The sequence below is a fragment of the Coregonus lavaretus genome (assembly GCF_964263955.1).
Source record: "Coregonus lavaretus genome assembly, chromosome: 21".
In the NCBI taxonomy this organism is placed as follows: Eukaryota; Metazoa; Chordata; class Actinopteri; order Salmoniformes; family Salmonidae; genus Coregonus; species Coregonus lavaretus.
Window position 1 is genome coordinate 3878756 of NC_140008.1, and position 12958 is coordinate 3891713.

A 12958-nucleotide genomic window follows, 5' to 3' on the forward strand; every position below is an offset into this window, starting at 1 on the left:
GCACTCGGCGGTCCCGTTCTGTGAGCTTGTGTGGCCTACCACTTTGCGGCTGAGCCGTTGTTGCTCCTAGATGTTTCCACTTCACAATAACAGCACTTACAGTTGACCGGGGCAGCTCTAGCAGGGCAGAAATTTGACGAACTGACTTGTTGGAAAGGTGGCATCCTATGACTGTGGTAAAAGTGGCAAAAGTCACAAGGTGGCAAAAGTCACTGCCATTCTACTGCCAGTGTTTGTCTATGGAGATTGCATGGCTGTGTGCTCAATTGTATACACCTGTCAGCAACGGGGTGTGGCTGAAATAGCCGAATCCACTAATTTGAAGGGGTGTCCACATACTTTGTATATACAGTGTATATTAAGAAGATACAAGAGAACATAGAAAGTGTTAGAGGACAATATATTTGATATTGTCAGTGAGGTGGTTGTTTCCACCACGTGACCAGAAGAAGAGGAAACAGACCTGCTGGTCCTTTCTTCTTAATCTTCTTACTCTTGTTGCGCTGGTTGAGCTGAGAGAACGCCTCCGCAGCCTTCTGCAGCCGAGCCACAAAGACCTCAATGTCATCCAGGGCACAGTTCAGGATTTGCTGTCAGGGAACAGAGAAATAGAGAGAGAGAGATGAGAGATGAGAGATGAGAGATGAGAGATGAGAGATGAGAGACAGAGAGGGAGAGATGAGAGAAAGTGGAATGATACCAAAGAGACTACTAAATAGCAAATGTCAAATCAAATCAACGTTTGTTGGTCGTGTACACAGTGTTCCAGAAGTTATCGCAGGCGCAGTGAAATGTTTCTAGCTCCAACAGTGCAGTGATATCTAGCAATACAATAACAACACAATAACAACACAATAACAACACAACAACAACACAATAACAACAACAATAACAACAACAACAACACCACAATAACAAAACAATAACACAACAATAACAACACAATAACACCACAATAACAACACAATAACACAACAATTACACAATAACACCACAATAACAACAACAATAACGATACAATAACAACAATAACAACAACAATAACAACACAATACACACAATCTAAAGAGTCCAGAATATAAATAAATATATGCTCTATATGTTTGTGAATGGTGTGTATAGACAGAATGGACAGTATATGAAGAGAACAGGTGATGTTCAGCAGTAGTTATATAGGATGAGCCATGATTAGAATACAGTAGATAGATATAAAGCTGGGTAAAACAACATGTAAACATTATTAAAGTGACCAGTGTTCCACCTTCTTCACCAGGCTGTTGGTGTGAAGGGACCCTTTCAAGTCCTCAGTGATGTGTACGCCGAGGAACTTTAAGCTTTCCACCTTCTCCACTGCGGCCCCGTCAATGTGGATGGGGGGCGTGCTCTCTCTGCTGTCTCCTGTAGTCCACGATCAGCTCCTTCGTTTTGTTGGCGTTTAGGGAGAGGCTATTTTCCTGGAACCAGGGCTCTAACATCTTCCCTGTAGGCTGTTTTGTCACTGTTGGTAATCAGGCCTGCCACTGTTGTGTCGTCTGCAAACTTGATGATTGAGTTGGAGGCGTGCTTGGCCACGCAGTCATGGGTGAACAGGGAGTACAGGAGGGGGCTGAGCACGCACCCTTGTGGGGCCCCTGTGTTGAGGATTAGTGTTAGTGGAGGTGTTGTTTCCAACCTTCACCACCTGGGGGGGCGGCCCGCGGTTCAGACGCAGGGCCCTTAGCTTAGTCATGAGCTTGGAATGCACTTGGGTGTTGAAGGCTGAGCTGTAGTCGATGAACAGCATTCTTACATAGGTATTCCTCTTGTCCAGATGGGATAGGGCAGTGTGCAGTGCGATGGCGATTGCATCGTTTGTGGATCTATTGGGGCGGTATGCAAATTGTAGTGGGTCTAGGGTGTCAGGTAAGGTAGAGGTGATATGATCCTTAACTAGCCTCTCAAAGCACTTCATGATGACAGAAGTGAGTGCTACAGGGTGATAGTCATTTAGTTCAGTTACCTTTGCTTTCTTAGGAACAGGAACAATTGGTGGACATTGTTACGTGTGACATGTTTTTCTTTCTCCCAATCTTCCTTTGTCGTGTGTGTGTGTGTGGTTCAGAGTGGTTGTTCTGTTTGTGTGTTCTGGTCATTACAGGTGTGCTGAGTTGCGGCTGACGATGGTGGGCGTGGCTTCGGTCCGGAGTCCTGGCAGCTGTGGCTGATTGACCAGAGTATAAACTGTTTGACTGTTTGAGAATTTGGTTATTGGTTGTTTTAATTGATCTTTGTTTGTGTTCCAGCCTGTCCTCCTGCTGTATTCCACCCTACCTGGGTCCTGGAGAAGGGAAAGGTAGATCTGCCCATGGGTGTACATTCACACGTAGATAACCCACTGTTTTACACACTAGGTTAGCCGGGCGGGTGTCACCCCTGTATTTGTGGTAACAGGTAGGAAAGCGGGTTAGGGCTTAGCGTGTGTTAGGAAGGATTAGGTGTGTAGAAGAGGAGGGACCTTTTGTTTATTTTCATTACTTGGACCCCGTTCCCAAACATTCCCTTCTCTTACCTTCCCTGGTTTGTTTGATTGGTCTTTGTTGTATTACTGTTAAATGGGTGCTGTATATTAATTTTGTTTAGTACCTTACTAAAACATCCCCAGAGGGCTAACCTTGAGTTCTGGTTGTTGTGTCTGGTTATTTTAGTTCATTACACCCCACATTTCTTCCCCACCCATCTAGTTTACATTGTGTGCGTAGGCACGGGCATTTACGTCTCCTCCTCAGACGAGCTACACCCGAGGGGAGAACGTAACACATGCATATTATTAATGTTAGCTCTCTGTGTTCTGAACGTAACAGACATCTTGAAGCAAGCAGGGACAACAGACTGGGATAGGGAGAGATTTACTATGTCCGTAAACACTCCAGCCAGCTGGTCTGCACACGCTCTGAGAACGCGGCTTGGGATGCCGTCCGGGCCGGCAGCCTTGCGAGGGGTTTAACACGCTTGAATGTTTTACACACGCAGGCCATGGAGATCGGGAGCACACAGTCCTCGTGAACGGCGGGGGCCCACGTCGGCAGCTAAGTGTTGTTTTCCCCCGAAGCGGGCAAAGAAGGTGTTTAGCTTGTCCGGGAGCAAGACATCGGTGTCCGCGACGTGGCTGGCATTCCCTTTATAACTGGGAGTGTCTGGAGTCCCTGTATTCCCAGAGGTCGACCCCGAACATTTCCCAGTCCGCGTGATCAAAACAGTCTTCAAGCATAGATTACGATTGGTCAGACCAACATTTTACAGTCCTTACCACGGGTGCTTCTTGCTTAAGTTTCTGCCTATAGGTGGGGAGTAGCAGATGGAGGTGTGGTCTGATTTGCCGACGGGAGGATGGGGGAGGGCCTTGTAGCCATCCCGGAAGGGAGAGTAACAATGGTCAAGCGTGTTCTCTCCGCGTGTAGCACAGGAGATGTGTTGACAGAATTTGGGTAGAGTTTTCCTCCGATTTCCTTTATTAACGTCCCCAGCCAGAATGAATGCGGCCTCAGAATATGCAGGTTTCCAGTTTACACAAAGTCCAGTGTAGTTCCTTGAGAGCCATCGTGGTGTCGGCTTTGGGGGGTGGAATATACATGGCATTGAAAATAATATATCCGTGAAACAGAGTATGTTACAGTCCCTGATGTGTCTCTCTTAAAGGAGATCCTCGCCCTGAGCTCATCTAGTTTATTGTCCGGCGACTGAACGTTAGCGTGTAATATACTCGGAAGCGGTGGATGGTGTTGCTCGCCTCCTGAGTCTGACTGGGACCCCACTCCTCCTCCCTCTTCTCCGGCGTCTACATGTTAGGGTGAATGAATGAATGAATGGGTCTGCATCAGAGAGTCCAAACAAAGGATCCAGGTCAGGGAAGACGAATTTCCGGTTGAATTTCCGGTTGAAGTGACCGCCGATCTGATGTCCCAAAAGTTATTTTCGGTAAAGTTATTAAATAATAAAGTTATTTATCAGGTAATAATACTAGAAAACCGTTCTGGGCAAATAATGTAAGAAATAACAAAAATAAATTAAAACCACTGCAAAGTTGTCTAGGAGGTAGAAACAAGGTGACCAGGTCTGTTGGTGCCATCTCGTACTACATCTTGTAAAAGCGCTTTGGGCATCATGAAAAATCCAATCAATTAATAGTATTAATAATAGCATTATATTAGTATTGTATTGATAACAGTGTCACTCACCACGTCCTTCTCAACGCGCTGGACCAGCTTTTCATGGGACTCTGGGTCCTGCTGGGCCGAACCTCGCCTCTCCACATCTGAAATAATGATAACAGTTATGGTTGTTGTTGACGTTGTTTTGTGTGTGTATCAGTGTGTGTGTGTGTGTGTGTGTGTGTATCAGTGTGTGTGTGTGTGTGTGTGTGTGTTACAGTGTGTGTGTGTGTGTGTGTGTGTGTGTGTGTATCAGTGTGTGTGTGTGTGTGTATCAGTGTGTGTGTTACAGTGTGTGTGTGTGTGTGTGTGTATCAGTGTGTGTGTGTGTGTGTGTGTGTGTGTGTGTGTGTGTGTGTTACAGTGTGTGTGTGTTACAGTGTGTGTAGCCTCACCATACGGACCTTGACTCCTGGGGCTTAGCACTTGGGGTGTGTCTGTGTGCTACAGACGTTCGTTTTTTCTCCGCAAGGATATGACCATACTGATATGACCACACTGATATGACCATACTGATATGACCACCCTGATATGACCACCCTGATATGACCACCCTGATATGACCACCCTGATATGACCACACTGATATGACCACCCTGATATGACCACCCTGATATGACCACACTGATATGACCATACTGATATGACCACCCTGATATGACCACCCTGATATGACCACCCTGATATGACCACCCTGATATGACCACCCTGATATGACCACCCTGATATGACCACCCTGATATGACCACCCTGATATGACCACCCTGATATGACCACCCTGATATACAGTTGAAGTAACAAGTTTACATACACTTAGGTTGGAGTCAACCAACCAATGGTGCCGGAGAAGATAACTGCCGTTTTACAGCCCTCTAACCAATTGTACTATAATGTGTGTTTTTTCGCGTTATTTGTAATTTATGCTGTACATAATGTTTCTGCCATCGTCTCTTATAACGAAAAAGAGCTTCTGGATATCAGGACAGCGATTACTCACCTCGTATTGGACTAAGATTTTATCTTCAACGAGTCGGACGCGAAGAATATCCTACAGACACCCGACAAGGCCCAAATCCCCGTCATTCACAGGAGAAAGAGACAGAGATATCGTGGACGTAGATCGGGGTGCCTTGTAAGGATCCGACGGCGAGCGAGTAAACTGCCTCTTCCATCAATCCTATTAGCCAATGTTCAATCATTTGAAAATAAATTAGATTACCTAATATTACGGTTATCCTACCAACGGGACATTAAAAACTGTAATATCTTATGTTTCACCGAGTCGTGGCTGAACGACGACATGGACAACATACAGCTGACGGGATATACGCTACATCGGCAGGATAGAACGGCTGACTCCGGTAAGACAAGGGGTGGCGGTCTGTGTATATTTGTAAACAACAGCTGATGCACAAAATCTAATACTAAGGAAGTCTCGAGGTTTTGCTCGCCTGAGGTAGAGTATCTTATGATAAACTGTAGACCACACTATTTACCAAGAGAGTTTTCATCTATATTTTTCATAGCTGTCTATTTACCACCACAAACCAATGCTGGCATTAAGATTGCACTCAATGAGCTGTGTAAGGCCATAACTAAACAGGAAAACGCTCATCCAGAGGCAGCGCTCCTAGTGGCTGGGGACTTTAATGCAGGGAAACTTAAATCCGTTCTACCTAATTTCTACCAGCATGTTAAATGTGCAACCAGAGGAAAAAAAACTCTAGACCACCTTTACTCCACACACAGAGACGCATACAAAGCTCTCCCTCGCCCTCCATTTGGCAAATCTGACCATAACTCTATCCTCCTGATTCCTGCTTATAAGCAAAAACTAAAGCAGGAAGCACCAGTGACTCGGTTAATAAAAAAGTGGTTAGATGACGCAGTTGCTAAGCTACAGGACTGTGTTGCTAGCACAGACTGGAATATGTTCCGGGATTCTTCAGATAGCATTGAGGAGTACGCCACATCAGTCACTGGCTTCATCAATAAGTGCATCGATGACGTCATCCCTACAGTGACTGTACGTACATACCCCAACCAGAAGCCATGGATTACAGGCAACATCCGCACTGAGCTAAAGGGTAGAGCATCCGCTTCAAGGAGCGGGACTCTAACCCGGACGCTTATAAGAAATCCCGCTATGCCCTCCGACGAACCATCAAACAGGCAAAGAGTCAATACAGGACTAAGATTGAATCGTCCTACACCGGCTCTGACGCTCGTCGGATGTGGCAGGGCTTGAAAACTATTACAGACTACAAAGGGAAGCACAGCCGCGAGCTGCCCAGTGACACAAGCCTACCAGACGAGCTAAATCACTTCTATGCTCGCTCCGAGGCAAGCAACACAGAAGCATGCATGAGAGCGTCAGCTGTTCCGGATGACTATGTGATCACGCTCTCCGTAGCCGATGTGAGTAAGACTTTTAAGCAGGTCAATATTCACAAGGCCGCAGGGCCAGACGGATTACCAGGACGTGTACTCCGAGCATGTGCTGACCAACTGGCAAGTGTCTTCACTGATATTTTCAACATGTCCCTGACTGAGTCTGTAATACCAACATGTTTCAAGCAGACCACCATAGTCCCTGTGCCCAAGAACACTAAGATAACCTGCCTAAATGACTACCGACCCGTAGCACTGACGTCTGTAGCCATGAAGTGCTTTGAAAGGCTGGTCATGGCTCACATCAACACCATTATCCCAGAAACCCTAGACCCACTCCAATTTGCATACCGCCCCAACAGATCCACAGATGATTCAATCTATATTGCACTCCACACTGCCCTTTCCCACCTGGACAAGAGGAACACCTACGTGAGAATGCTATTCATTGACTACAGCTCAGCGTTCAATACCGTAGTGCCCTCAAAGCTCATCACTAAGCTAAGGATCCTGGGTCTAAACACCTCCCTCTGCAACTGGATCCTGGACTTCCTGACGGGCCACCCCCAGGTGGTAAGGGTAGGTAACAACACATCTGTCACACTTATCCTCATCACGGGGGCCCCTCAGGGGTGCGTGCTCAGTCCCCTCCTGTACTCCTGTACTGTTCACCCATGACTGCATGGCCAGGCACGACTCCAACACCATCATTAAGTTTGCCGACGACACAACAGTGGTAGGCCTGATCACCGACAACGATGAGACAGCCTATAGGGAGGAGGTCAGAGACCTGGCCGTGTGGTGCCAGGATAACAACCTCTCCCTCAACGTGACCAAGACCAAGTGTATCAGTGTGTGTGTGTGTCAGTGAGTGTGTGTGTGTGTCAGTGTGTGTGTGTGTATCAGTGTGTGCATCAGTGTGTGTATCAGTGTGCGTGTGTATCAGTGTGTGTGTATCAGTGTGTGCATCAGTGTGTGTGTGTGTGTATCAGTGTGTGTGTATCAGTGTGTGTGTGTATCAGTGTGTGTATAAGTGTGTATCAGTGTGTGTATAAGTGTGTGTGTATCAGTGTGTGTGTGTATCAGTGTGTGTATCAGTGTGTGTATCAGCGTGTGTGTCTGTGTGTATCAGTTTTTTCAAAACACTTTTTTGTTGTTGTTGTTTTATTTTACTTTTTTATGGAAAGAAAATGCATTGTTGGTTAAGGGCTGTAAGTAAGCATTTCACGGTAATGTCTACACCTGTTGATTTGATTTTAAAACTCGTTTTTCAACCACTCCACAAATTTCTTGTTAACAAACTATAGTTTTGGCAAGTCGGTTAGGACATCTACTTTGTGCATGACACAAGTCATTTTTCCAACAATTGTTTACAGACAGATTATTTCACTTATAATTCACTGTATCACAATTCCAGTGGGTCAGAAGTTTACACACACTAAGTTGACTGTGCCTTTAAACAGCTTGGAAAATTCCAGAAAATGATGTCATGGCTTTAGAAGCTTCTGATAGGCTAATTGACATCATTTGAGTCAATTGGAGGTGTACCTGTGGATGTATTTCAAGGCCTACCTTCAAACTCAGTGCCTCTTTGCTTGACATCATGGGAAAATCAAAAGAAATCAGCCAAGACCTCAGAAAGTAGACCTCCACAAGTCTGGTTCATCATTGGGAGCAATTTCCAAACGCCTGAAGGTACCACGTTCATCTGTACAAACAATAGTACGCAAGTATAAACACCATGGGACCACGCAGCCGTCATACCTCTCAGGAAGGAGACACGTTCTGTCTCCTAGAGATGAACGTACTTTGGTGCGAAATGTGCAAATCAATCCCAGAACAACAGCAAAGGACCTTGTGAAGATGCTGGAGGTAAACAGGTACAAAAGTATCTATATCCACAGTAAAACAAGTCCTATATCGACATAACCTGAAAGGCCGCTCAGCAAGGAAGAAGCCACTGCTCCAAAACCGCCATAAAAAAGCCAGACTACGGTTTGCAACTGCACATGGGGACAAATATCGTACTTTTTGGAGAAATGTCCTCTGGTCTGATGAAACAAAAATATAACTGTTTGGCCATAATGACCATCGTTATGTTTGGAGGAAAAAGGGGATAACTTGCAAGCCGAAGAACACCATCCCAACCGTGAAGCACGGGGGTGGCAGCATCATGCTGTGGGGGTGCTTTGCTGCAGGAGGGACTGGTGCACTTCACAAAATAGATGGCATCATGAGGAAGGACGATTATGTGGATATATCGAAGCAACATCTCAAGACATCAGTCAGGAAGTTAAAGATTGGTCGCAAATGGGTCTTCCAAATGGACAATGACCCCAAGCATACTCCCAAAGTTGTGGCAAAATGGCTTAAGGACAACAAAGTCAAGGTATTGCAGTGACCATCACAAAGCCCTGACCTCAATCCTATATAAATTGTGTGGGCAGAACTGAAAAAGCGTGTGCGAGCAAGGAGGCCTACAAACCTGACTCAGTTACACCAGCTCTGTCAGGAGGAATGGGCCAAAATTCACCCAACTGATTGTGGGAAGCTTGTGGAAGGCTACCCGAAACGTTTGACCCAAGTTAAACAATTTAAAGGCAATGCTACCAAATACTAATTGAGTGTATGTAAACTTCTGACCCACTGGGAATGTGATGAAAGAAATCAAAGCTGAAATAAATAATTCTCTCTACTATTATTCTGACATTTCACATTCTTAAAATAAAGTGGTGATCCTAACTGACCTAAGACAGGGAATTTTTACTGGGATTAAATGTCAGGAATTGTGAAAAACTGAGTTTAAATGTATTTGGCTAAGGTGTATGCAAACTTCCGACTTCAACTGTAACTATACTGATATAACCATACTGATATAACCATCCTGATATGACCATCCTGATATGACCATCCTGATATGACCATCCTGATATGACCTTCCTGATATGACCTTCCTGATATGACCATCCTGATATGACCATACTGATATAACCATCCTGATATGACCATCTTGATATGACCACACTGATATGACCACACTGATATGACCACACTGATATGACCATCCTGATATGACCATACTGATATGACCATACTGATATAACCATCCTGATATGACCACACTGATATGACCACACTGATATGACCAACATGATATGACCACACTGATATGACCATCCTGATATGACCATCCTGATATGACCATCCTGATATGACCATCATGATATAACCATACTGATATAACCACACTGATATGACCATCCTGATATGACCATCATGATATGACTATACTGATATAACCATACTGATATAACCATACTGATATGACCATCCTGATATGACCATCATGATATGACCATCCTGATATGACTATACTGATATAACCATACTGATATGACCATACTGATATGACCATCCTGATATGACCACACTGATATGACCATCCTGATATGACCATACTGATATGACCATACTGTGAACACATTCAGGCCGTCTGATTGGTCCCAGAAACCGATGGGTTGGGCCAGAGGCAGAACACCAGTGGGTAAAGTGGCGTTTTCTAAGTATGCAATTGGCTTTGATACCGTGATTGGTTAGAGACGATCCAGTCGCTGATTACTTTGTTTTCACCGCAAATGACTTTCAACGACGGCAGATTCAGACTAAAATCTGTAGCGAACGACAGAGCAGTGTTAGAATGTAGTGTGAGGTGTCAGGCTACATGTGAGTGTGTGTGTCAGTGAGTGTATCAGTGTGTGTATCAGTGTGTGTGTGTGTGTCAGCGTGTGTATCAGTGTGTGTGTGTCAGTGTGTGTGTCAGTGTGTGTAGTCTTACCCTGCATGTTCATGGCAGCCACACGGCCCTTGCCTCCTGGGGCCGGGCCCTTGGGGGCCGAGGAGGGAGGGAGGATGGACTCTCTGTGGCGCTTAATCTTCTCCTGGTTCACCCTGAGGGGAGGAGGAGGAGGAGAGGAGGAGGAGAAGAGGAGAGGAGGAGAGAGGAGGAGGAGGAGAGGAGAGAAGGAGAGGAGTGCAGGGTTTTAATCAATGGGGCTGGGGCACCCCAGTTAGAAATCAGGGCCCCTCCATAAGAATGGAAATATCACTATACTATACGCCCCCTCCAACACAAATGTTTTAAAAGAGACGTCAGGCCTCCTCAAGAGGTAAGAGTTCTTACTTCAAGGTCTGTGGTCGCATCTTCTTCCCATGTTTGCTGTCACCCAGAGCACTGTCGATGTCTGCATGGACCATCTCTGCCTGTAGTGGACAGAGACAAAAGACACAGAGAATATTATTACATTCAAATTGTCTAAGGAGAAAGAAGACTGATTATATATATTGTTGGATATATTAATTATCTGTTCATTTAAAGGTTAAAACTTGAGGAAAGTTCTCGCTCAGTTTTCCATAGACTTCCAGTTCCTACGCCGCTAGCCTGGATCATGTCTGTACTGTATATAGACTTCCAGTTCCTACGGCGCTAGCCTGGATCATGTCTGTACTGTACATAGACTTCCAGTTCCTACGGCGCTAGCCTGGATCATGTCTGTACTGTACATAGACTTCCAGTTCCTACGGCGCTAGCCTGGATCATGTCTGTACTGTACATAGACTTCCAGTTCCTACGGCGCTAGCCTGGATCATGTCTGTACTGTACATAGACTTCCAGTTCCTACGGCGCTAGCCTGGATCATGTCTGTACTGTACATAGACTTCCAGTTCCTACGGCGCTAGCCTGGATCATGTCTGTACTGTACATAGACTTCCAGTTCCTACGGCGCTAGCCTGGATCATGTCTGTACTGTACATAGACTTCCAGTTCCTACGCCGCTAGCCTGGATCATGTCTGTACTGTACATAGATTTCCAGTTCCTACGGCGCTAGCCTGGATCATGTCTGTACTGTATATTGACTTCCAGTTCCTACGCCGCTAGCCTGGATCATGTCTGTACTGTACATAGACTTCCAGTTCCTACGGCGCTAGCCTGGATCATATATAGATAGCAGTGACCCACCTCAACCTCGTCACAGTGGAAGAAGTGTATGTCAGGTCGGTGCTGTTCGTTGTCTTGACACACCAGCAGTAGGACAGAGGGATACCTGGTCTGATTCAACACTGTCTGGCAGTGGTGGATCGTAGGCAGAGGGAAGTTCTCCAACTCTTCCTATGAGGGTGGCGAGGAGGGAGGGAGGGAGGGAGGGAGGGAGGGAGGGAGAGGGAGAGGAAGAGGGACAGAAGGGGAGGGAGGGAGGTGGAAAGAGAGAGAGATTATTCCATATCAAATGTGTCAGGTCATCAGTTTTCTTACCACAAAGGTCTAAAGGTCTGCAGTTCTGACTGCCAGTGGCTTGGCTCAGAAAATACATGCCCACGCCCACGCCCACGCAAATTTAGTCTTGACAGCCACAGGTTTCTTTTCTACGCATGACAGGAGTTTACAGGTCTTTTTTGTTCCAGCCCTTCACTAAACACCTAAATCAACTAAACGTGGTTTAGATTGAAGACAGTGAAATCCCCTTGGACAGAGATGCCGTCTGCATTTTAAAATGAGCTTCATAAGTTACAATGTCTTGACAAATCTGCATGATAAACAATAACATGGGTGAATCTATTTCTATCGAACATTGTGATGTTGCACACTCCTGAATAATATCCTGGGATATGGTGATTATCGTGGTGGCTGGGAGGTTCACAACAAGTTATTTAGTGTCAGGGCGGGGATGTCCTTCAACCTGGAACAAGCAGAGAGAAGGGGCAGAAATTAACCTCACTGCTCAAATTACAATGCTGGTTCAAGTTGCTGAAGGCACAACTACCTTTATTAATGTGCAATCGGTTTGTTAACAGTTTTGCATATTATTTTAGGTATGGTCAAGTTGTTTACACTAAGATTATAATAACTTAGCCTATAATTTTAACTAGTAACACCAACCCCAATGGTGCAACACAATATGGGAAGGGAAAGTGTCAAGAGAAAGTTAGCAAACGTTAGCTAGGTAAACAGACACTGCACGCAGCTGGCTAGCTAAACAGACTCATCAACATAACTTACAAATAACTTGGCTGGCTTGCAAGCCTAGACTAACTAATTTTAACTGTTGTTAAAATGCAAATGAGCCGGACAGGACTGTTTTCTCCTGCCAAGTCAATGCAATGGAGTGAAACGCAATCAGGTGTCCACTTTAGTCCCTGAAAACAAATTGGAAAAAACTATTTTCTATTTTTAGCTGGCTAGCAAGTTCACCAATTCATGATTAAAAAACTGCCCGGGTCTTACCAATTGAAACATTGCTGAATTTACAATTAGTTAATTTAGTTGTTCTTCTGTAAACAGCCGACAAGCAGGATGAGATCGCCTGCTAGCTAGCTATTGCAT

General features: G+C 45.3%; 1 protein-coding gene across 4 annotated transcripts in view; it reads right to left on the bottom strand.

The window, feature by feature from the left end:
• The window catches only part of LOC311148929 (epidermal growth factor receptor kinase substrate 8-like protein 2), a 115634-nt gene that overhangs the window by 24173 nt on the left and 78503 nt on the right, over window positions 1-12958 (bottom strand). For all 4 annotated transcript variants that reach the window (XM_084185960.1, XM_084185959.1, XM_084185958.1 and 1 more), the window contains 5 exons: window positions 11597-11746; window positions 10759-10838; window positions 10414-10526; window positions 4215-4291; window positions 464-590 (listed from right to left, as the gene is read on the bottom strand). In XM_084185960.1, the coding sequence (XP_084042086.1) occupies window positions 464-590; window positions 4215-4291; window positions 10414-10526; window positions 10759-10838; window positions 11597-11746 (547 nt within the window). The remainder of the gene's footprint in view (window positions 1-463; window positions 591-4214; window positions 4292-10413; window positions 10527-10758; window positions 10839-11596; window positions 11747-12958) is intronic.